This window comes from Nymphaea colorata, chromosome 10 (genome assembly GCF_008831285.2).
Source record: "Nymphaea colorata isolate Beijing-Zhang1983 chromosome 10, ASM883128v2, whole genome shotgun sequence".
Classification (NCBI taxonomy): Eukaryota; Viridiplantae; Streptophyta; class Magnoliopsida; order Nymphaeales; family Nymphaeaceae; genus Nymphaea; species Nymphaea colorata.
In genome coordinates, this window is record NC_045147.1 from 2,770,427 (window position 1) to 2,792,624 (window position 22,198).

At 39.3% G+C, this 22,198-nt stretch overlaps 1 protein-coding gene across 2 annotated transcripts; it reads left to right on the top strand.

The window, feature by feature from the left end:
- Window positions 1-6,322: 6,322 nt before the first annotated feature.
- On the top strand, window positions 6,323-21,472 carry LOC116262155 (phosphoenolpyruvate carboxylase 4-like). 2 transcript variants are annotated; one of them, XM_031641278.2, is made up of 20 exons: window positions 6,323-7,029; window positions 7,185-7,348; window positions 7,882-7,996; window positions 8,068-8,145; window positions 9,625-9,693; window positions 9,785-9,863; window positions 9,947-10,023; window positions 10,106-10,201; window positions 10,506-10,647; window positions 16,845-16,961; window positions 17,435-17,508; window positions 17,640-17,963; window positions 18,096-18,221; window positions 18,304-18,405; window positions 18,507-18,653; window positions 19,055-19,153; window positions 19,297-19,385; window positions 19,477-19,603; window positions 19,696-19,902; window positions 20,430-21,472. In XM_031641278.2, the coding sequence occupies exons 1-20, from the start codon at window positions 6,874-6,876 to the stop codon at window positions 21,252-21,254; spliced, it is 3,213 nt and encodes a 1,070-aa protein (XP_031497138.1). In that variant the 5' UTR covers window positions 6,323-6,873; the 3' UTR covers window positions 21,255-21,472. The 2 variants fall into 2 exon arrangements, with proteins under 2 accessions (XP_031497138.1, XP_031497139.1); XM_031641279.2 differs by lacking the exon at window positions 9,625-9,693.
- Window positions 21,473-22,198: the final 726 nt, after the last annotated feature.

Here is a 22,198-nt window from a genome sequence, read left to right on the forward strand (position 1 = left end):
GCTACATGACCTGCATGCTCATGTCATTGTTCTTGAACCCTCGTTTTAGTAAAGAGTCCTTGTCAAGATTCGCTTTTAAGCTGCACCCATAAGGGCATGATCTCCAATGTCGATTGCGATGGTCCTTGGGACCGGATCCTGGTCATCTAGGACAGTCAGGAGGTAGCCTTGATTGAGGCTAATTGTTACGAATATTAGACAGAAGAACAGAGTATCTCGTATTGATTGGTGTTTCATTTAGAAGGACCGTTTGGAGGGATCTGAACTTGTGGTCAGTGTATCCTTTCTCCCACAGACGACATTTGACCACTGCACTCTGGTGTTTCAATCTAGAAGGTCAAGTCAAAGACTCCTCAGGAACTATGTGTTTAATTCTACTATTGCTGGCTTAGGGACGAGGACTACATCAAATATATTGAGCTTGTTTGGTCTGAAGCTACTTGGGGATGCCCCATGATGAGACTTATGAAGAGGTTGGAAGCAACCGAGAAAGTGCTAAGTAGCAATAAAAAGCTGCATGGAAGACGTCTAGCACAACAAATTGAGGCAGTTAGACAGCGGATGGTTGCTTTTCAAGTGCTCAAAAAAAGAGGAAACTTCAACCTCATCTTGGTTGAGGCGGCTTGCGGGGATGAATTCAACCGGCTGCTCTTCATGGAGGAGGAATTTTGAACAAAGAAGACACTCGTGAAGTGGGTTAAAGCAGGAGATGCTAATACCAGATTCTTTCATGATCTGGTCAACAATATGAGAGGAAAGCGTAAGCAGAGTGGAAGTTTGCGATCATTTGTATGAGGACCCCCAGGCTATTTTAGACAAGTGCACTGACCTTTTCGAGGGGATTCTTGGTGTGTCTAATGGATCAGGCCAGCTGTCACATGATATGATAGATGGACCATTTGTCACTGAGAACAATAGCCTTTTACAGTCCATTACAGATGAGGAGAATCAATGGACGGTTATGGAGGCGGATGCAGAGTTAGCTCCTGGACTTGATGGGTTCCCAAACGGATTCTACCGGGCTTGCTGCGCATGGTGCAAAAACGGTGTAACCTTGGGGATCCGTAGTTTCTTTGCATCGGGTAGGCTTCTTCGTAAGGCCAGCCGATCACATACTGTCATTGTCCCCAAATCCCCACATGAAATGAATCCAGAACTTCAAGCCTCTCTCTCTCTTAGTAACAGCACTGTCAAATTCATTAGTCGAATTATGGTGTGTAGAATGCGGCCTATCCTCTGCCGCATTGTAGATGCTAATCAGCATGCTTTTCTGCTAGGGCGCAGCATCCAATAATGCTTTCTCCTAGCTCATGAGGTGCTCCTCTCCATGAACATGAAGAAGGAAAAAAAATGGTGTGTCTTAAAACTAATTTGAGTAAAGTTTATGACAGGATTTCTTGGGAGTTCCTTCAAAATGCACTGAGAAAGTTGAGTTTTGCGGAACCTTGGATCCAAAAGATTAATGATTGGGGTCACCTTAGTCTGGGTAGCTTTGACAAACGACTTTTAGTTTGGAAGCACCGTGCCCTTAGTGGGACGCATCAGCTTGATAAGGTATGTACTTTCCACCATACTGCAATATTGGTTCATGGTCCTCAAACTGCCAATTAATGCTATAAAACAGATTAAGCAGCTAATCTGTAGGTTCCGGTGGGGTGAATGCAATGGAGAAAAGCACTTGCACCTTGTCAAGTGGGCTCAGGTCTGAGGGAGGCCTTGGAATCAAGCGAATTCAAGAGGTTAATGATGCAGCTTTGGCTTGTCTGCCAGGTAAAGTCTAGTTGGCGTTTTCCTTATGGGCTGAGATAATTAGGCTTAAGGACCAAGGGTTAGGGACTGTAAAAGATGGAGGATCAATGTCCCCTTGCTGGAAAGCTATGTGCCAAGGATGGATGAAGGTGAGGAACAGCGTGAAATAGAAAGTTTATGATGGTCAGGCTTCGAAATTCTGGACGGACCGGTGTTGTGATGGCTCTCTGATTCTTGACATCTCAGCTGAAGACTGCGGAATTATGCAGCTCACTCATAGAGCTTCGGTGGCTTCTATTGTCCATGCCAACGATCCAGATGCCCTATCCGTCTTTACAAACATCCGTGGTTAGTGTCGGGTGCAGGCTGGCAGGAATCATCGATGGTCAGTGCCGGGTGCCCACAGTCCTCCAACCTAGTTTGTCCATTCTCCCATTGGTGAAGATTTCATTGCGGCACATCTCTCCCGAAATGTTATCCATCAGATACATGAGTTTTTGAAGAGTGGGAGTCCACTGTTAGGGCGAGTTGATTTCCCGCGCAGGTGTTTTCCTGCACGATACTGAGTGAAAACCACTTATGAATTTTGTTTTATCTCCTTTACTAGTTCAATCAATTTCTTTGCAGCTTGCATCACCTTGATATCTATCTCCTCTCCTCTCCATTCTGAAGCAGGCTTACACGATAAGCGTATTGCCTGTATTGTATAATACGAGGAAAAATGCAAAAAAGGGTTCGATGGCCATTTTTTCAGTTATGTTTTAAAGTTTCAGTTATGTTTTAAAGTTTAAACACTCCTATCTCTCTTTCTCTCTCTCTTCTTTTTTGTAAAGACTCGGAGAGACGTGACAGATTAATGAAGAAAATGAAGATAATGATGAAGATAATGATGCAAATGACAAGGATTATCTTTGAATCATGAAAGATGATAACTCTATGTTTTAAACTTAAGAATTTGATGTAATCTAAGTCCTAAGATTTTATAAAATTTTCAAGTTTAAAATTGTGATGCATGCTTATTATGTTATTTGAATCTCTGATTTTTTATTTTCGAATGTGTTCTTGATGTACATGAATATTCCTTATGTATGATATTTTTTTAGTATTGAATACATTTTTCTTTTTTTTCTGATTTTATTTTATTTTTTCAGATTTTTGGATTTTAATGATTTTTTTCTATTTTGTTTTATTTTTAATATTTTTAAATTAAAAATTAACACTACGTTTGTTATACATTACGATACTGTGTATAGGTCAACCCGACCTATACGCATTACACTACACTTTTTACAATATTGGTCTATTTTATTTTTAAACAACATATGAGTTTATTTTCTTACAAGTATGCCCAATGTTGCGACAATTATATTATCAGACTTGTTACTTAATTTTAGATCTTATAATGGTTATCTATTAGAAATTAAAGCAATATCTATTATGACAATGGCATTGTGTACAAAAACGATTTTGTCATTAGTATCATAATGGATGTCAATTATTTACTATGTATCGGCAACATTAAATGAGATAAATGATCATGTGAATCATTTGGGAATTTCTCTTACTTAAATACATCAAGCGTGTAGTTTCATGTTTTGTATCTGATCGTTTACATTTTTACTTTGAATTTCACTTAAGGCATTGTCTCATTTTAAATTTTTAATCAAAAAACAATAATTTAGAGGTGCATTTAGATACATAGGCCATCCATTGATATTAAATTTGAGATACATATGTGGAATTAATTTTTGGAATGCACATCGTTAGGCTAAGTAAGAGAATATAGGAAGTTGGATTTCAAACCAACCTTGCGTGCTCTTAATGACATATAATAACTTTGACAAGTGGAAAATTTCATTTGAAATTATTTTTTTATGTTGTTGACTTGTTTTCTTTGGTAGCTTGTAAATGGATAAGCGTCATGATATTTCATAACTTAATTTTTAAGGCCTTTTGTAAATTCATGCTTACGAAGATACACATAAACACTAATAAAGAAATATGTATGTCGGAGGGCCGGATAGATTTCTATTCATCTTTATGTAGTATTCAATGTTTGAGGAGAAAACCACTTCTTTAGTCCATTCAAGTGTGATCTTTCCAATTTAATTTAGAACATTGGATTATTCAAGCATAAAGGGGGTTAGGAGAAAAGAGAGGAGGTATGAGAAAAAGATGAAATGGGCAGTAGCATGGCCGAGGATGACAGAAAGAAAAATTTTAAAAAGAAAGAAGCAAGAGGAAGCAGGAGGACTGGAAAGTTACATGAACCCGATTCGATCAAGTGCCAAGGTTGCAGAAGGAAGAATGAAAAATGACAAGTAGGTATGAGTTGAACCAACTTGAATTTGACTCGAGCTCACTCGGTGAGGCTCGACTCGTTTACGTTAGAAGAATCCAATGTTCTAAATTATAGTGCAATAATCACTTAAACAAATCACACTTAAACAAGTTGACCTGAAACTCTACTAAAATCACGAGATTCTCAATGAGTAAAGTTCAAGTTACATGCTCGATTTAATTAAACTCGAGCAAGCTCATTTGATATGGGTTATTGTTTTTTTTAATTTTCAAACTTATCACCACAAATAAGTATCTAGCATCTCTCTCTCTCTCTCTCTCTCTCTCTCTCTCTATCTATATATATATATATATATATATAAGATAAGATAACATTGTTGCTCTGGTCAAAGCCTGATTCTTCAGTTGGAAAACAACCAGGATATTGGTGGAAAGTGCTCTATTTGGTTTGATCAAAACAAAGATATTTTAGAATTCACTGCATATAGATTGCCAACCAATTATGGACAAAAATAACTTCATACCTATATATATATATATATATATATATATATATATATATATATATATATATGTATATATATATATGAATTAAAATCCGCCTAATGCCAGATGTTGCTAGTTGACAAAATATTTGACAAGCCACTAGCTAAAAGCATCCTGCGGGATGAACATTAACGACACTTCATGGTGCAGAGATGGTTTAATGCAGTTTGTGGTTTTTTACTAACTAAGTATGTTTAGCCATCAAAATATTCTCAAGGAAAATTGGAAAACAATCTCAGATTAATTGTAAAGAACGGTACATCTTCAACCTCACGAAACGTGTCGCTTATGCACGGCCGTGTAGTGGGGAGTGCCACTGTGCCGGCAAGCAGCCGACGCCGCTCCTGATAGATATTGCGGCCCGCTGAGTCGCTGACCGAGAGCATCATTCTCCGCATATCTTGTGACCTTCAATGTGAATGGCCAGGCAGCCGCTTTCACCAACGGCATCATCAACCGCCATCGGCATCATGTCATTTATTATCCGGCCAAACATGGAAACCGCCGGCGGCCACCATCCCTTAATTCCCCTCCCCTGATAACGATGTGTTTTTCAAGTTCCCCTGTTCGTTTCATCTGAAAAATCTTCTAACCAAAAATCGCTTGATGACTTGCTTTGGGAGGTGTGCGATTCTCCATTATATTCGGGTGACCAAAAACCGCTTGATGACTTGCTTTGGGAGGTGCGCGAATCCCGGTGAGTGGAAGTCATAGAAGAAGAGTAACAACCTTTTCCTTTCCTTTAAGTTGCTTTAGAAACGTAAAACTGTTTATCTTATTTTCTTTATTATTATTGAAAGTAAAACAACTTTTTGTAAATCATGTTATGGTGATTTTTTCCCGTGAATGTATCATGGTTGTCTATATCATAAAGTTTAACGGTTGCCTATGCCAGAAAGTTTAACGCATTTTAACACATGGATGTTTGATTCACATACTCGTTTGTTTTTTTATCATCTCAATATTTGAGATAGCTTATATATATACTTCACAGCTTCGACTTGTAAACTATGGTGACTTTGGGCTTCACCATGGCACTTTTTAGCTCGTTATTATTTATTTTATTCTTAAACAGTAATAGTATAGAATAATATCTTATAGTTAACATTTAACGGTTTCATATAGTTTTTAAGAGCATTATCTGGAACTCAATGTTTTCTTATCCAAACAAAAAAAAACTAGGTTTTAAAAAAATGAAAAACACCATATTTTTGTGATATGCATTCCATCCAGCTTACAGATAACCTCTTAAACATTTTGAGAGCATTGGATAAAAAGAACATCGTGTTCCTAAAACTGATATTCTGCAGAACCTTCACATGCTTCTTCGATGAAACATAATGTGATTATGAAAGATTGGATGTTAGTAATCAAACGCTAAACATAACTACACTGGTTTTTGAAACAAAAACATAATGGTCTTGTGATATGTTTCAATAACATAATGTTTTCTTTAGCAGATGACTTACTATTTAGAGGGCATCTACTTGTCCAAATATATATTTTTTTCAAATGCCTGTAAACTTACCATCTTCCTGAATTGCATCAATTGAAATTTCATTTTAAGGGCCTATTCTTTAGCAAGAATTCCATAGACAGGTATCTTCACATGTTTGAACGTTTTGAATTGTCCCCGTTTTAACCACCGGAAGTTGATATGAGAAAAAAAAAGGGTGGTCACGGATGAACATCCTTTTTCGTTTTTGTGTTTATGTGTGATGGAAGGAGAGACGGCCCTTCGACACGTGAAGATGAATGAAACCGAGCAACTCAGTTCGACCCAGAAATGATGAAGCATTTTTAGATTGGGGTCTGTTGTTTGACTTAGTATACAAAAAGAAGATTTGCAGAAGATAACGATAGAGGGGAGAGGTAGAGAGAAGGATGTCTGATTCATGGTGGGCTTTTTCTTTTTCTATGAGCATACGAAGTTTGCTTTTCTGTGAGCATACGAAGTTTGTACGTGATCATGGTCACAGCAACAGGACGGGGAGGAAGAATCATTTGGCCACTCACTGTACTCTCTCCATGCGCGAGTGAGAGAGGTCCAACTGTCCCCACGAGAAAAGGCAAGGAGAGAGGGAGAGATGGTGTGACAGTGAGATCGGAGGAGTCACCGGTTCAACCGCCACGCGCCTTTCAATTCTTTGGTTAACAACCCGACGAAGACGCGAAAGTTAAGGACCCAAGCCCCCCTCCCTCCTCCTTCCTCTTCATTCCTTCCTTGCTCTACTTCAGGAAGGGCCAGGAAGAGAGGGAGAAAGAGAGATACAGAGTATGACGGACACGACGGACGACATAGCTGAGGAGATAACGTTCCAAACGTTCGATGATGACTGCCGACTGCTGGGGAACCTCCTTAAGGACGTCCTGCATCGGGAGGTCGGCCAGGCGTTCCTCGAGAAGATAGAGCGCCAGCGGGTCCTCGCTCAGGTTGTTTGGTCGCTTACTCGCTTTGCCCTTCTCTCTCTCTTTTTTCTTTTCTTGTTTCTCTCTCTGTTTCTTTTCTCATGGTGGTAGTGATGGTGAATCGGTGATCCTCTCATTGTTATGGTGGTCGTGGTTTTCAATTGGCTTGAGTGTGCCAGAGCGCCTGCAATATGAGAATGGCCGGAATAGAGAACATGGCGGAGTTGCTGGAGAACCAGTTGGCCTCTGAGATATCCATGTTGACGTTGGAGGAGGCCCTCACTCTGGCTCGAGCTTTCAGCCAATATCTCAATCTCATTGGGATCGCCGAGACGCATCACAGGTTTCCCCCTCTCCTTCTTGCGTCATCTTTCCTTCACGATAGTACTACTACTGCGATAGCTTGAATTATGCTTTAAGAGACAGCCATCTGTTTTTAGTTGGTCTTCGTGCCATTGAATCTTCGGCAAAGGCAGTCTTCGTGTTCATTGATGGGTGCCCAAATGGTACCAGTTCTGTTGGCTTAACCTATTATCAGATTGTGATACTTTGCTAGTTATTTCATTTGAATAATCACAGCACTGTTCTCTGGGAAAGTTTTAGCAGCGAAAGAGCAACGCGATACATTAAGTTTTGTAGTCATTCATCTCGTCTTATTACCCTGTTTACCTCAAGGCGATGAAACAATCATTTCCATGTAAGCCATCGTCATCAATCGTTCTCTGTATGTATGTGGCGCCACCTATATGCTACTAGCACTAGTAGAGTAGCTGATAAAGTTTTTTATTAGTTTTGGTTTTGTCGCTGTCATGGTACTTGAGAGCTGTAACGAAGCTTCATTTGTCTTCACCTGTCATGTTTGTTTTCCTAATGCAGATTACAAAGGGCTCGCCACACTATGTATTTGTCAAAATCATGTGATGACATATTCAACAAACTTATTCAAAGTGGTGTTCCTCAAGAAGAGCTCTATAACACTGTCTGCAAGCAGGTTAGTTATGGTAATTTTGTAGGATTACGAAGCAGTGGTAACAATTTGGGTTTACCATGTCAATTGTGCAGGAGGTTGAAATTGTCCTCACTGCACATCCGACTCAAATTAACCGGAGAACGCTTCAATACAAACACATTAGAATTGCTGTGAGTTTTCATGCTTCTATTCCTTTCTTCTATTTCCTTTGACCTTTTAATATTTTAGTTTATTTGTTATTCAGTGGGGGATTCAGATGTCTGCGTAACCCTAAATGCAGCTAGGTTACCTGCATCTGTTTCTTGTTGAGTAAGATTTATGCATCCCAAATGTTTGGAGAGGGTGAAAGAAAGCTTTATGTAAGAAGTCAGCACGTAATGAGAATGATAGACATAAGAAAAGCATAGTTTTAGTTAATGATCTTGTCTGAGACAAACATGTCGATAGTTGTCACTGCCTGTCTTTTACATAATCTTGCAAATGGTTGCTCCTTTTTTTTTTAAAAAAAAAAAATTCCTAAAAGCATTTGAAACATGCATGATTGCATCGTGGTGCAACATTTTCTTCACATGTGATTCCATATGATACCATGTAAAATTGGGTTAAAAACTTAAAAGAGTGACAACAGAAACCCACTGCCTTATATTATATATGTCTCAGACAAAGCAATGACTGGTATCAGTAATAATTCGGGTCTCAGAATGCAATAGTCATGCTCCTTATCAGGAAACATTATCTCTATTATATACCCTTTCGAGGAAATTAGCTATTTTTGTGTAATCAAGCTGTGTTCTATGTCTGGTCCAATCATGTCATTAACAGAAAACTCATATCAATAATATATTAGCTTCTTGTTTTCCTTGTTAGTTTGTGGAAGTGTTTTAAATTCTTGCTCCGCTATATTAACAATTTGGGATATTTTACATGGCCATGTCTGCCTTGTAGTTTGGTCCTTATGAGCGGACAGAAACATGGTGGATGAAGAGGAAATGGGGTGTGGTATGGGCAATTTTTGTTAGGAAGGTCAAAAAGTTTCCTTAGACTATTGATATCCCGAGTTGCTGGTGCTGGATGCATTTCAGGGATGTCAATGTCTTTTAATCAAAAGTTTCCTAAACCAGTCGATTGGATTTTGTTAAACTCTAGATGGTGACACAGAAAATGTCAATTTAAAAATAAATTAAATGATTTACATCCATTAACAGTGATTCCACTTTCCACTACTTTTGAGTCATATTGCAACTCCGATATTTATTTCAGTAATGCTGGGCCAAATTTGCTCAGCATGGTTTCAAGTTAAAACGTATAACATGAGCTATTTGTTCTTTCTTCATCCCAGTTTGTACATTCTTGAGAGTCTCCAGTTGTTTTTTCCCCTGCAACATCCTTGCTATCACAGATAGACACACTCACAAACGCAAAATAAACCACACTGTCACACAGGCAATTTCATGATATTTTGCCCCCTCAATAAGTTCTAAAGACACTGGCTGTTTGATCATTCTAAGAATCTATATTTTATCTTTTTGACTTTGAATTATGTGATACACTTGCGCATATCCATCAAAAAACCAAACTTTTTGGTGCCATGCTTTGTGCACTACACCCTTTATCTAGAAAGCATTCACATTGTAATTTTTTTTTTTAAGCATTTGTTGGAATTTAATGATCGGCCGGATCTAAGCCATGAAGATCGAGAAATGCTGATTGAAGATCTGGTATTCATTCATCCAACTTATATGCTAGCATTTGATTTTTTTGACACACACACACACATAATTTAATGGCTGCAAATTACTTTCATTTTAGGTAAGGGAGATAACCTCGTTGTGGCTGACAGATGAGTTGAGGCGTCAGAAGCCTACTCCAGTAGATGAAGCCAGGGCTGGTATAGATACTTGATGGCAACTTCAATGCCTGAATTTCTTTGCTTTAAAACCATTTATCTATTTTTGTCTTTCTTTTTCTTAGGACTGCACATAGTCGAGCAATCCCTTTGGAAGGCTGTTCCTCATTACCTTCGTCGTGTTAGCAGTTCTTTGAAAAAGGTTTGTGACTCCCTTTTTCTGATGCCCTAATATCATTAATTTTTCCTCTTTCTGGAAGTTCCAATGATGTTGGATCCCGCAGCACACAGGCCGCTCACTTCCATTAACTAGCACACCAATTCGGTTTGGCTCATGGATGGGTGGTGATAGGGATGGAAATCCTAATGTAACATCAAAGGTGAGGCTGTGTTGGTTAATGTATCAAATTTACATTTAGTTGTTTTCGAGTTTTCTGTCCATGACTGTGAAAATGCACTTCAATTGGCTCTTGTATTCGACTCCAGAACTCATCCTGAAGTTGTTTTTAGACTTTTAGTACCATGCAACTCTTGCAGCAAAGTGTTTTTGGCAGCATCTAAAATTTTATGGGTACCCAATTGTGGATTGTCACCAGCTAGATAGTCTGTTACAGGTTATGCTTCGCATGGTTGTTGTACCAACTTTGATTTCTTTATCTGTTAAAATTGTCCTCCCCCTTGCAGGTCACAAGAGATGTCGCCTTCTTATCAAGGTGGATGGTGGTTGATCTATATATACGAGAAATTGATAGCCTTAGATTTGAGCTCTCCATGAATAGGTGCAGCCCGCAATTGACAAAGCTTGCATATGAGGTTCTGAACAGAGGTTTGACACCTTTTTTGCAAGCTATGCTAGTGAAACATGGAAGCAGAGTTAATTCTTGATTTTTTTTTTTCAATTCATGTGACATCTGTCATTAGATTTCATGTTATTTTCTTATACACCTTTGGTGAAAGGGCTAAACTCGAGTCACTTTGCATTGGGCTCAATAATATTGTCTTGGATCTGGCAAGACAGCCTCACCCATTGGGTTAGCTAGCATGACCATCCTAGGCAAGAGGATCACCAAAACATCTGCGTTCGTTGGCGCATAAATCAACAACATAGTTGACAAACCCAGCAAGTTGATTGAGGAATTTCTGCAGCTGACTTGCATTGCCATGGGTCTGGGTTACAAATCAAATACGAACACATATGCAACCAAATCTGGGAAGACACTGTTCTGAAGTGGCTTAATTAGCCGAATGGGCTGAATTGACTCGGGATCGTCAGTTTTTAGATTGTTTCATTGAGAGATTCTACCTGTTACTCAGCATTGAGAACTAATCTACAGTTGTTTATTAAAAATAAACTAATCTAGTGCATCCTTTTGTTACTTATTATATTGTAGTTGTACTTGTGGTCACAAACTATAGCTATTCCATTGTATTTACTTGATGGGTGCTTGTTATTTTATAGATATATTCAACTTCTTCATCAATTTGCAGTAAAAGTACACTATAAAAATTTATGACCTGATCCAAATGAGTTGCCATGTCAACTAGCTAACTTGTGACCTAGTAGTCAAGTAATCCAAGTTCAGTTCATGGGTTTGCCAACTATGGTCCACAATGTATCTGTAACGGGACTCCTAAGCGCCCTACTAGGAATTGGCTAGCAGTTGCAAATGTTGCACTCCTAATTACAAATTTTACAAGAGCCAAGACTGATCTGGCCAATGCGCCGCCTTGATTCCCATTGAATTTACAGAGGATCCCTCCCAAGAGTGTGACAGTATGACTAGTTACAAGAATTACCAATAAATGATTGAGGAACACATTCATCCATGCAATTTGGATCAGCATCATGCACCAAGATCGCCCCTTCATGCCAGCTTGTGGCCATTCAACCTATTATTCTACCAATTTTGTTCACATATATACACCATCATACAAAACACACCTAAGTAGTGTTATTTGTATCACACGATACTCACATATAGTATAGGTTTGAAAAATCTATACTATAGGATATGCCTAGGATACATGATACACCTCTGTATTATTGTCCTTTGTCACATGGGTACTGCTGTAAAGGCAGCATACCCCGTACCGGTCAGGTACGACACCGGTGCTGGTACTGTACTATCCCGGGTACCTCTTGGGTACTGGTTAATCAGTACGGATATGGTCAACGTACCCAGGACCGTACCCATCCGATTTAGGACTCAATCAAAGTTGACCGAGTCCTTTCCTATCCAAAATTTAGGATTTGAGTTTTGTTTTTTACACCATTTACACTCAGGAAACACATATAGAGTTGTGTTTTTGTTGTGTTTTCATATTTTGTTCAATAGTTTCTTCTTTAGAAACTATAAATTTTGAATCATGAATATGTTATTTTGTTTGAAATGTTATTTTATTTTATATATATATATATCTATATATATATCCTCGTACCCAAGTTTTTTGAAAATAGATTGAACCAGTAACCGTACCGGCGCACCCGTACCCAATGTTATCACTGGCGTAGCGTATCGCGTATCGGTCGGACCGACCTATACGCCGTATCGAAACGTATCGTAACGTATCGTAAAATTAATTTTAAAATTTTTAAAAAATATTAAAAAATCATAAAAAATTCCAAAAAATCATAAAAATTAAAAAAAAACCGAAAAAACAAGTAAAAATCAGAAAAAATCAAGAAAAATATATTTAAAGGAGCATTCATCATTCATGTATATGATTATGAAGTATGAACTATGAACTATGAAGTATGAACAACACATTCCAGAATAAGAAATTAGACATTCAAAATAACATAATAAGCAGCTGAAGAGAATTCGATTACATCACAATTCATAAGTTCAAAAGTGAAAACATATAGTTATCAATCATGATTCATTCAAGTTTCAACAACAATCCTCGTCAATCGTCATTTCCATCATCATCTTCATGATGGAAATAAGAGAAATAAGAGAAATGAACAATTCAACAGCAAAAATGAGTTATTTCTTACCTTCTTGGTGTTAGAAACCAAGAAACCCTCTTTCTCCAAGCTTCCCATCATCCCGAGACTCCCCACAACAAGAAATAAAGCTTCTTCTTGATGCAAATGGAGGAAATCTCTCCCTCCCACGTCTCTTGCAGTGTTTAGAAACAATAGAAGAGAGAGAGAGGAGCATAGGTTTTAAAAAAAAGACGCAAAAAAGGGGCCGTCGTGCGCCTTTTTCATTTTAACCCTGTATCGTACGATACGGGGGTGTATCGCCCGTATCGTACGATACGGGCGATACGCGTGCGATACGTACGCGTATCGTGCGTATAACTCGTATCGTATCGCTTTTGTTGATACGGACGATACGTATCGTACGATACGTATCCGTACGTATCCGTATCGTACGATACAGATAACATTGCCCGTACCCGTAGCTATGTGACATAGCCTAAGTCACACAGGTACTCTTCCAAGGGAGGACTACCTGCACGGTACCGGTATGACACCAGTACCAGTATCGGTACGCCCATGGGTGCGGCATGGGTGCTGCGTTGACCGCACTGGGTTCGGTCAACGCACCCAAGGACATGTTCGACCTTTTTTAGACTCAGTCAAAGTTGACTGAGTCTACATCTGTCCGATTTTGAATTTTATCGTTTTTTACTTTTAAACATTTTTTACGTATTTCACGTTAAAATTATTAACCCTTAAAGTTAAACCACCATCGTTCTTCGTCTTCCCTTCACCTTGGTCTTCAACCTTCACCAAAAGACTGGCAGGCGGCAACGGCGACGGCAGGCGGCGAACGGCGTACGGTGAGCGGCGAAGGGAAGACAACAAACTGAGTTTTGGGTCGTACTGAGTTTCAGAGAAGAAAGAAGAAGAAGAAGAAAAAGAAGAAGAAGAAGAAAAATAAGAAGAAGAAGAAGAAGAAGAAGTTTGTGGGGTCGATTGGAGGCGTTTCTTTGCTGGCGTTCGCCCCTTTCTCGTTGTGGTGATTTTTCTTTCGATTGGCATGCCGCTGTCCATTTTCTTTCATCATCCTGGCTTTATCATGACATATTGTCGCAAAAAAGATTTAACGATAATATTGGTTCTCTATTTGTTGTTCCCTTGTTCCGCTGTCCATTTTTCTTTCGCTGTCTTGTTTCCCCTTTCGTCGTATTGTTCCTTTTTTTTTTGTAGTTGTAGTGTCCCCTTTCACTGTGTTGGTGTATGGTTACATTTGCTAATAGACCCTTTAGATGTCCCTCTCTGCAAGTCCATCTATGTGAATCTTTGTGTTGTGATTGTGGCATTTGATTACATGACATTTTATCCCTGTGCTACTTAGTGCATATTTGTGCTTTGGCATGGTTCTGACCTTTATCATGACCTCTTAAATCTGCATTTTATTTAACATTCTCATTCTCGTCTTTTGGTTCTGTCTTGCTAGGTGCTTTTTAGATATAAGTTGTAATGGCTGAATATGTATATGGGGTTCTATTTGTAATTTTTTGATATATATATATGTGAATATGTTATTCTGTTTGAAATTTTTTGTATATATATATATATATATATATATGTGCGTGTGTGTACGGCCGTACCTCCGCACCCAAGTTTTTTAGAAATGGTCCGTACCCATACCCACACCGGTACCCGTACCCGCACCAGTACCCGTACCTATGTGACATAGGACATAGCCTGTATCGTGTAATATAAGTGCTGTACAATGGCAGTAAATAAGTTCCTTCAAGAGATGCCATTAGACCCCATATAATGGTGTGTGCCTTATATGGGTCACACACTAATGAGCCAACTTTAGAAAGTTCTCCTCAACAAGCTAGCTATCTGGGCCCTTCTAGAGTACAAATGCAAAGTAAGTGCCAAATACAAGTTACACAACAAGCTGTACTAAAGCACTAAATGAACATATCATGGAAGTAGGTTGGAAGAATATTTGAACAAGTGCTGGGATGGCTTGATGAGAATATGCCCATGGCTTGGCCTAGCCAAGCTGATGCGGTGCAATCCACGACAATTGCATATTCCTTGACTCTGACCCTTATCAAGGGCTATCCCGCAAATGCAAGCCTAATGTGGCCCATATAAAAACCACCATGCTTCCGCTAGACCTGCCCTCAAGTCTATGCACGTCCCCAGCAACACAATAATTTTGGGACCTGTGATCCCATTAGGCTTATTCCATCCCGAAGGTGAACACAGGATAACATGCCTCACTTAGCCTAAGAGCTGATCCCTATACTCTTGGTCATAACAAACACAACTACAAGCCATCTACTGAGGTCAAAAGCAATGAAGGTATACGGAGTTATGGATACCGAGTGAATTGCTACTGCTTTAAGCTGATTCCTATACTGTTCTATACCCATCTCACTGCCCAATCAATGCTTTTGCAGTCTGCAGATGTTTGGCTTACTCTGAACTGATGAATGAGAGCTCCATGGTGGCCACTAGAAGACCGAGCCAGCTGATGTTCTGTTGGTGAAATTTTGGGTAGTAGTGTGGAATTTAGTTTACGCTTTGAGATATGGCTTTTGGTTTATAGGTTTAGGATGTTTAAGGTGGTCTTTTTCAGTCCTTAGAAGTTTAAGTGATTATGTAACGGTTCAACTTAAAGCTCTTAGTCTTGGAGCAAAGCAATTTTGGTCTAGACATGAAAAGGCCTTGGTTTGAAGGTCCTAGTGTTTGGTCTATAGGTGGTCTTAGGTTTGGAAGTGGAGCTTGCTTTTACTTTGTGCTGCTTGGACTTATGTGGCCTTTTTTTTGAAAAACATCGGCCTGCCAATTGCATAGGAAAAAAGTTAGCTCCTTCGTATAGATTCCAAATGCTTCATAGCTAGCTAGGTGTCCCATTTGTTTCCTTCCCTTTCAACATACTCAAAAGTCAAGATGATTCCGCATTAAGTGAGGCAAAGATGTTGACAGATTACGAACAAATTAGTATGGAACAATGCTTGTCTTGTTTATGATATCTTGGATGAGCTGAAGATCCTTTGTGACCATGCTTGAGTAAGATTGATCCTACAAGTGGATTCAAATCTTTTGATGGGTTGTAGTAAACAGTCGGAGCTCCTTCTTGTGTAGCCAATCACTTGTTACCCCCAAAAGAGCATACTGACATCCTTTTGATTTCAATTGGGTCGGTGCACTTTAAGGGCACATGGAATAGAATATGTGGTTTATTTTTTAAATTTTAAATTGAATAAAATGATGTTTTTTAAATGTATAACCTATATAAGCAGTTTGATTGTCCTTTTTAGGACAACAGACTGGCCGTCCTTTAAAAGGGACAACAAAATGCTGATCCTTTTGTTGTCCTCCTTTCTAAAAGGAGAGAGGGAGCGAAAGAGAAAAAAAAAATGCTGAAAGTTTGGAAAAGAGAGAGAGAGGAAGGAAACAAAAATAAGGAGATGAAAAAGGCAAAAAAGGGAGGAAAAAAAAAAGAAAAAAGGGAAAAACAGATGTGGCTTGGGTGCATTTTAAAGCACACACATGATTTAGATCCCTAGTAGGTCTCAAGGAACCTATTTTTCGACATCATAATTCCCTAAGTCTTCTTAGAAATCTAAATCTGCTTTGGGCTGCTCTAGGTTTATGAAACTATCCATGGTCCGTGATGAATTTTTCACCACTATTGTGGACCAGCAGCACCATGCACCACACTTGTATGTGGTTGTGGATCACTAGATTATTAAGAAAGGAAAGGGAAAAGAAAGGAAAAGAACTGTTCATTTTTCTCCCACTCAGGTTTTCTTCCATTTGAGGATGAAAAATTGACTGCTATAGAGGACACTCACTTTTATCTTTCAAACTTTTAAAGACGAGCTAGTCACCGTGTTGATTTATTTTTTCTCATGGAAAGCCTCATGTTATTGGAAAATACTGATAACCAATTTGTGTAACATTCCATTTCGTGTGAAGTGTGAACATGCTAGCAAATTTACTGAAGTTAGATTAAGATACTTCTTGTTCATTTGCTGACGCTGCAACTTACATTTACAACCTTAGTAAGTCCTTTGTATTCTGTGTGTCGTTCCTAGGAAAATCCCAAGAAGACAGAAATCATGAGAGTTGGGGTCATATGAAGGTTATTGATCAACCAAATCCAGCTTTGCCAATGCAGCTTCCTGCTGGTGCAGATTTGCCTTCATGTACAGGTCTGTTGTCATTCTCAAGTGTAACCAGATTTCCTTCCGAGTATAGCCTTCATTTTATGCTAGTATTTGCCCAAGTTTGTCTACATCAAATGCAATTGATTTTCTCCAAGTACAAAGGTCAAAGTAGTTAATGGCATTAGTACTTTTTCCATGTTAGTTTCCTTCAACTGGAATACAAGTTTTTATATATATATATATATGTTTCTTAATCCATCTTATATCCATGACAACAGATGTGTATTAAGTTGATTTAAGCTGATAGGGTATCAAATATGTTACTCTTTTCTAATTAAAATGGCAGGATTGAACTTCCTGAATCCAAGATAAATTCAAACAAAAATAGTTGCTTAAAAAGCATTTCTGTTTGAGGTGGTACAGAAATCATGCAATATATACATAAGATTGCGCACTATGAGAACCTTGGGTTTCAGGAGTTAATGTTTGAAGTTTGAACAACGGTTCCACTTGTGCAGAATGCAATGATGGTGATTCTCAACTTCCCATCCTGGAATTTCCACACACTGACAGCAAAATTTCAGAATCCCAGGTATGAATATAGCAAATCCAAGGCACTTATTTCAAATGTTCACTTTGGGTAAGACGCTATTTTTTGTGTTATTAATGGTTCAGTTCAGATACTGATTTTGTACCTTCTGTATCTTCGATGTATGGTATTAGGCTGGTGAAGTCTCTCCAAAATCACTTGTTTTCAACAAAGGTCCTATTGGTATGTCAGCCAAAATGAGCAATGACCACATGTCTGCAGGCAGCAATTCCTTGGCTTCTGCCATTTCTGTTCAGAATGCTGGAACTGAGCCAGTGAACCCAGTATCTTCCAGCAAGTCTACTTCTTTCAGCTCAAGTCAGCTTATTGCACGGAGAAAACTGTTTGCAGAATCGCAAGTTGGAAAATCCAGCTTCCAAAAGCTCCTGGAACCTAGTTTGCCTCAACGTCCTGGAATTGCTCCGTATAGGGTTGTTCTTGGAGACGTGAAAGAGAAGGTTGGATGTCTATTGCTTCCATGTATACTTGTTTAAATTGTTTCAGTCTCTTTCAGATGTCATGATTTTGTAGTCATCTTGTGTAAGCTGTCTAAGCAACGATATTGAAATGATTGTGTTGAAAACTTCTAGCTTATCAAGACTCGAAGGCGGCTTGAGCTTCTACTTGATGGTCTTCCTTGCGATTTTGATCCTTCTGATTACTACGAGACATCTGAGCAGCTTCTTGAACCACTTCTTCTTTGCCATGAATCTCTGGTAGTCTTTTTTACTCTTAAGGTATAGTTGGCTGCATGTTCTAACATGGCTTGCTTGTGACATAGCATATTTGTTATTGCAGCAATCTTGTGGATCTGTGGCATTGGCAGATGGAAGACTGGCTGATCTTATCCGGAGAGTTGCTACGTTCGGGATGACACTTATGAAGCTCGATCTACGTCAGGTTTCATAGATATATGTATTCGACAGTATAATCCGTGACTGTGGTGTCCTTGTCTGGTCTCACCTAGTGTGCTTATCTGGTCTCCTTTTTTTTCTTTTCAGGAATCTGGTAGGCATGCTGAAACACTGGATGCAATCACAGAATATCTAGATATAGGGACTTACAGTGAGTGGGATGAAGATAGGAAGCTGGAGTTCCTCAGCAGCGAGCTCAAAGGGAAGAGGCCCCTTGTTCCCCAAAGCATTGAGGTGAACTGTTTTTAAGTTTGTTCTTTTTTGACATTGTTAAGGAATTTGATTGTCTACATCTTCTCAATTTGGCACCTTCACAATCCTCTAACATAATGATATGTCAGGAAAGGTTTTCAACCCTCTTATGGATGCTTGTCTTCAAGTATGATTTGGTCTTCTCTACAAGATGTTTAATGGTGCCTAGATTCTCCAAGTCTCCAACCACATTTCGTGTCATATTGAACTGAACTTGTCCCAGTTGCACAGAATCACAAGGGCTCCTAATTGAGAGACCTTGAAATACTGTGACTTTTTAGTTCATGATATCTGAGATTGTCAGTCTCTTCGGCTTTCTATTTAGGATTTTCCTGTGAGAAGCACTTGAATGATGAGTAAATGCATTTATGCTATGTTGTCAGGTTCCATCTGATGTGAGGGAGGTGCTGGACACATTCCGTGTTGCAGCTGAGCTTGGAAGTGATTACCTTGGAGCATATGTGATTTCAATGGCTTCCAATGTTCGTAACGTTTGCTATATCCATTTTCTCAGATATTTCTGTGATTGTTTAAGCAATAAACAGTAAACCACTATTTGCTCATTTTACTTGAACTGAAGGTTGCAAGTAGGCCATATATGCTTATAAAATGTCTTTTTTGGCAGGCTAGTGATGTATTGGCAGTTGAGCTATTGCAGAAGGACGCAAGACTTGCTGTCAGTGGTGAGCTAGGCCGAATGTGTCCTGGGGGAACGTAAGATACATTTACCTGATGGTATATATGATTGTTTAGCCTCTATCTTTTCAGTTAGGAATCAAATTTTTACATAATAATGAGCATGCAGATTGCGAGTTGTGCCATTGTTTGAGACTGTCAAGGATCTCCGTGGAGCTGGATCAGTTATCAGGAAATTATTGTCCATTGATTGGTACAGAGAGCACATCATTCAAAACCATAATGGGCACCAGGAGGTATTACTAAGAGAGTACTTGTTATTCTCCAGTTGATGATTCCTTTATTCTCATTTACATGTATCTGTTGAATTTGCAAAATTATCATGTAGGTAATGGTTGGCTACTCAGACTCTGGGAAAGATGCCGGACGCTTTACTGCTGCTTGGGAGCTGTACAAAGCTCAGGAAGATGTAGTGGCAGCTTGCAATGAGTATGGTATCAAAGTCACGCTATTCCATGGGCGTGGAGGAAGTATTGGTAGGGGTGGTGGCCCAACATACCTTGCTATCCAATCTCAGCCTCCTGGATCAGTAATGGTAGGTGAATATTTTGTTGCCTCTCATCCCTCATTTTCCTCTCCTCCTTTTCTCTTGATATTTTTGGGTTAAAGTGCCCTTGTACAATCGCCAGTCTCTTTCGCTTGCATCCAAGTTTTGTTCCATTCACTTGATGGTCTGACATAAATGCTTTTACAATTTATTGTCAAAATTAGAAAGTGACCTTGTACATCAAACTGTCATTGTCATTTTTATTTCCTTATTTTCATTTGAAGTATAAAACTGGGATTGTGATGGATGTTTTACCATCAACTTCCTGCATTGAGAGATGTTGAGAGCTTGAGTGCTCCTTATATTTCCTATTTACTTGCAGTATTGATGAAAACTCCATTAGTTGTGTGATGCCCTGAGGAAATGCAAAGTTTGTGATTGTTAAACAGTTAAACCATTTGCTTTGCTGCCTTCAGTGGTCTGCAGCTCTTCCTCAATTGCTTGACAGCAGTGTTCTGTCATGTGGCAAACTGAGGATTTAGCAGTGATAATTAAAAGTTTTATGTCATGCACAGGGTACTCTTCGTTCAACTGAGCAAGGTGAAATGGTCCAAGCAAAATTTGGCCTACCACAAGCTGCGGTTAGGCAACTAGAGATTTACACAACAGCTGTGTTGCTTGCAACTTTACGGCCACCTCTTCCGCCTCGTGAGGAGAAGTGGAGAAGCTTGATGGAAGAGATTTCAAAGATCAGCTGCCAGCATTACCGATCCACGGTGTATGAGAACAAAGAGTTCCTTCCTTATTTCCAGGAAGCAACACCTCAGGCAGAGCTGGGATACCTGAACATTGGAAGCCGACCAACAAGGAGGAAGAACTCTATGGCAATTACTCAACTGCGTGCCATACCGTGGGTGTTTGCTTGGACTCAGACAAGGTTTGTCTTGCCAGCATGGTTAGGTGTCGGGTCAGGCCTGCAGGGGGTGTGTGAGAAGGGCCACAGGGATGAGTTGCACGCTATGTATCAGGAATGGCCATTCTTCCAATCCACCATTGATCTAATTGAGATGGTTCTAGCCAAAGCTGACATCCCCATAGCTAAACATTATGATGAGGTTTTGGTTTCTCCTTCCAGGCAGGAGCTTGGTGCTCAGCTAAGGAAAGAACTATACAACACAGAGAAATATATTCTTGTGGTGAGTGGTCACGAGAAACTATCTGAAAACAACCGTATCCTCAGGCGTCTGATCGAGAGCAGGCTGCATTACCTAAACCCACTCAACATGCTGCAAGTTGAAATACTGAGAAGATTAAGAAAAGATGAAGACAATAACAAGCTTCGGGATGCCTTGCTCATCACCATAAATGGAATAGCTGCTGGCATGAGAAACACAGGTTGAAAAGTGCTACTTTGCTGATTATGTGGCTTACCTTTATTTTGTTCTTGTGTTTGGTTCTGTTTGTGAATTATCTTTGTTTACTTTGAGAGAGAGATGCTGTAATTACTAAACATGCTATTTCACTGCCCCAAGATATTTAAAGGATGTCTGCTCTTTTAGCTGCGGATTATGCCTACAAATGCTAGTAAAAGTATTTTAAATTTTTGAATTTACACTTACCTGCTTATTGATTATTGCCTTATAGATAGGAACTGCAAGAGATCCGTATGCTTGCAAATAGGTATATTTAAACGACAAGATTGAAAGTAAAGAGCCCGAATCGGGGGTATGTCCTGATTCGGTTCTGCGTAACACCACCTTGCTAACAAAATAAAAGTATCTGGTGTGTAACGTAACATAGGAGTCTACGTGAGCATATACATTTTTTAATGTAAAGATGAAACCGCGTGTGAAAATCAGACTCTATATGCGTTGAATATTGACAATTGAAGGGGTGACACTTTAGATAACTGCTCGTATCTTCCGAAACAACCTGTGGGAGAGAGGCGCCTTTAACCTCTTCATTCCAACAGCCAATGTTTATGACAAAAGAATCGGCTACCCAACAAAACAAGAGAGCAAAAAAGGAGCCGAAAACAAAGCAGAACACGAGAGACGCCAAAAATGTGAAGGAAGATTGATTATCTAGCTTTTGCATTAGCAAAGGTAGTGCATAGTGAGCAGAGCAGGGTTTTGTTGCATAATCTGAAATCTGTGGAGCATGTCCACACTCTATTTAGAGGACGTCTTCCAACCATAGCAGCCCGAAGCCTGCTTAACCAAGCCCTGTTGATGGAAATTAGCAGCAAGCTTTCTATCCTCTCCAAACCATCTGCTACCAAGGTCTGAATTAGGACCAAATATTCAGGAACCATACGACTATCTTCACACCACTCTGCACCTTG

Excerpts from the sequence above, each read along its gene's own strand:
- LOC116262155 (XM_031641278.2), top strand. The coding sequence starts at position 6,874 with ATGACGGACACGACGGACGACATAGCTGAGGAGATAACGTTCCAAACG. Across the intron at positions 16,962-17,434 it reads AGATTTGCCTTCATGTACAG|AATGCAATGATGGTGATTCT; the intron begins GTCTGTTGTCAT and ends CCACTTGTGCAG. Across the intron at positions 19,903-20,429 it reads AGCCTCCTGGATCAGTAATG|GGTACTCTTCGTTCAACTGA; the intron begins GTAGGTGAATAT and ends TGTCATGCACAG.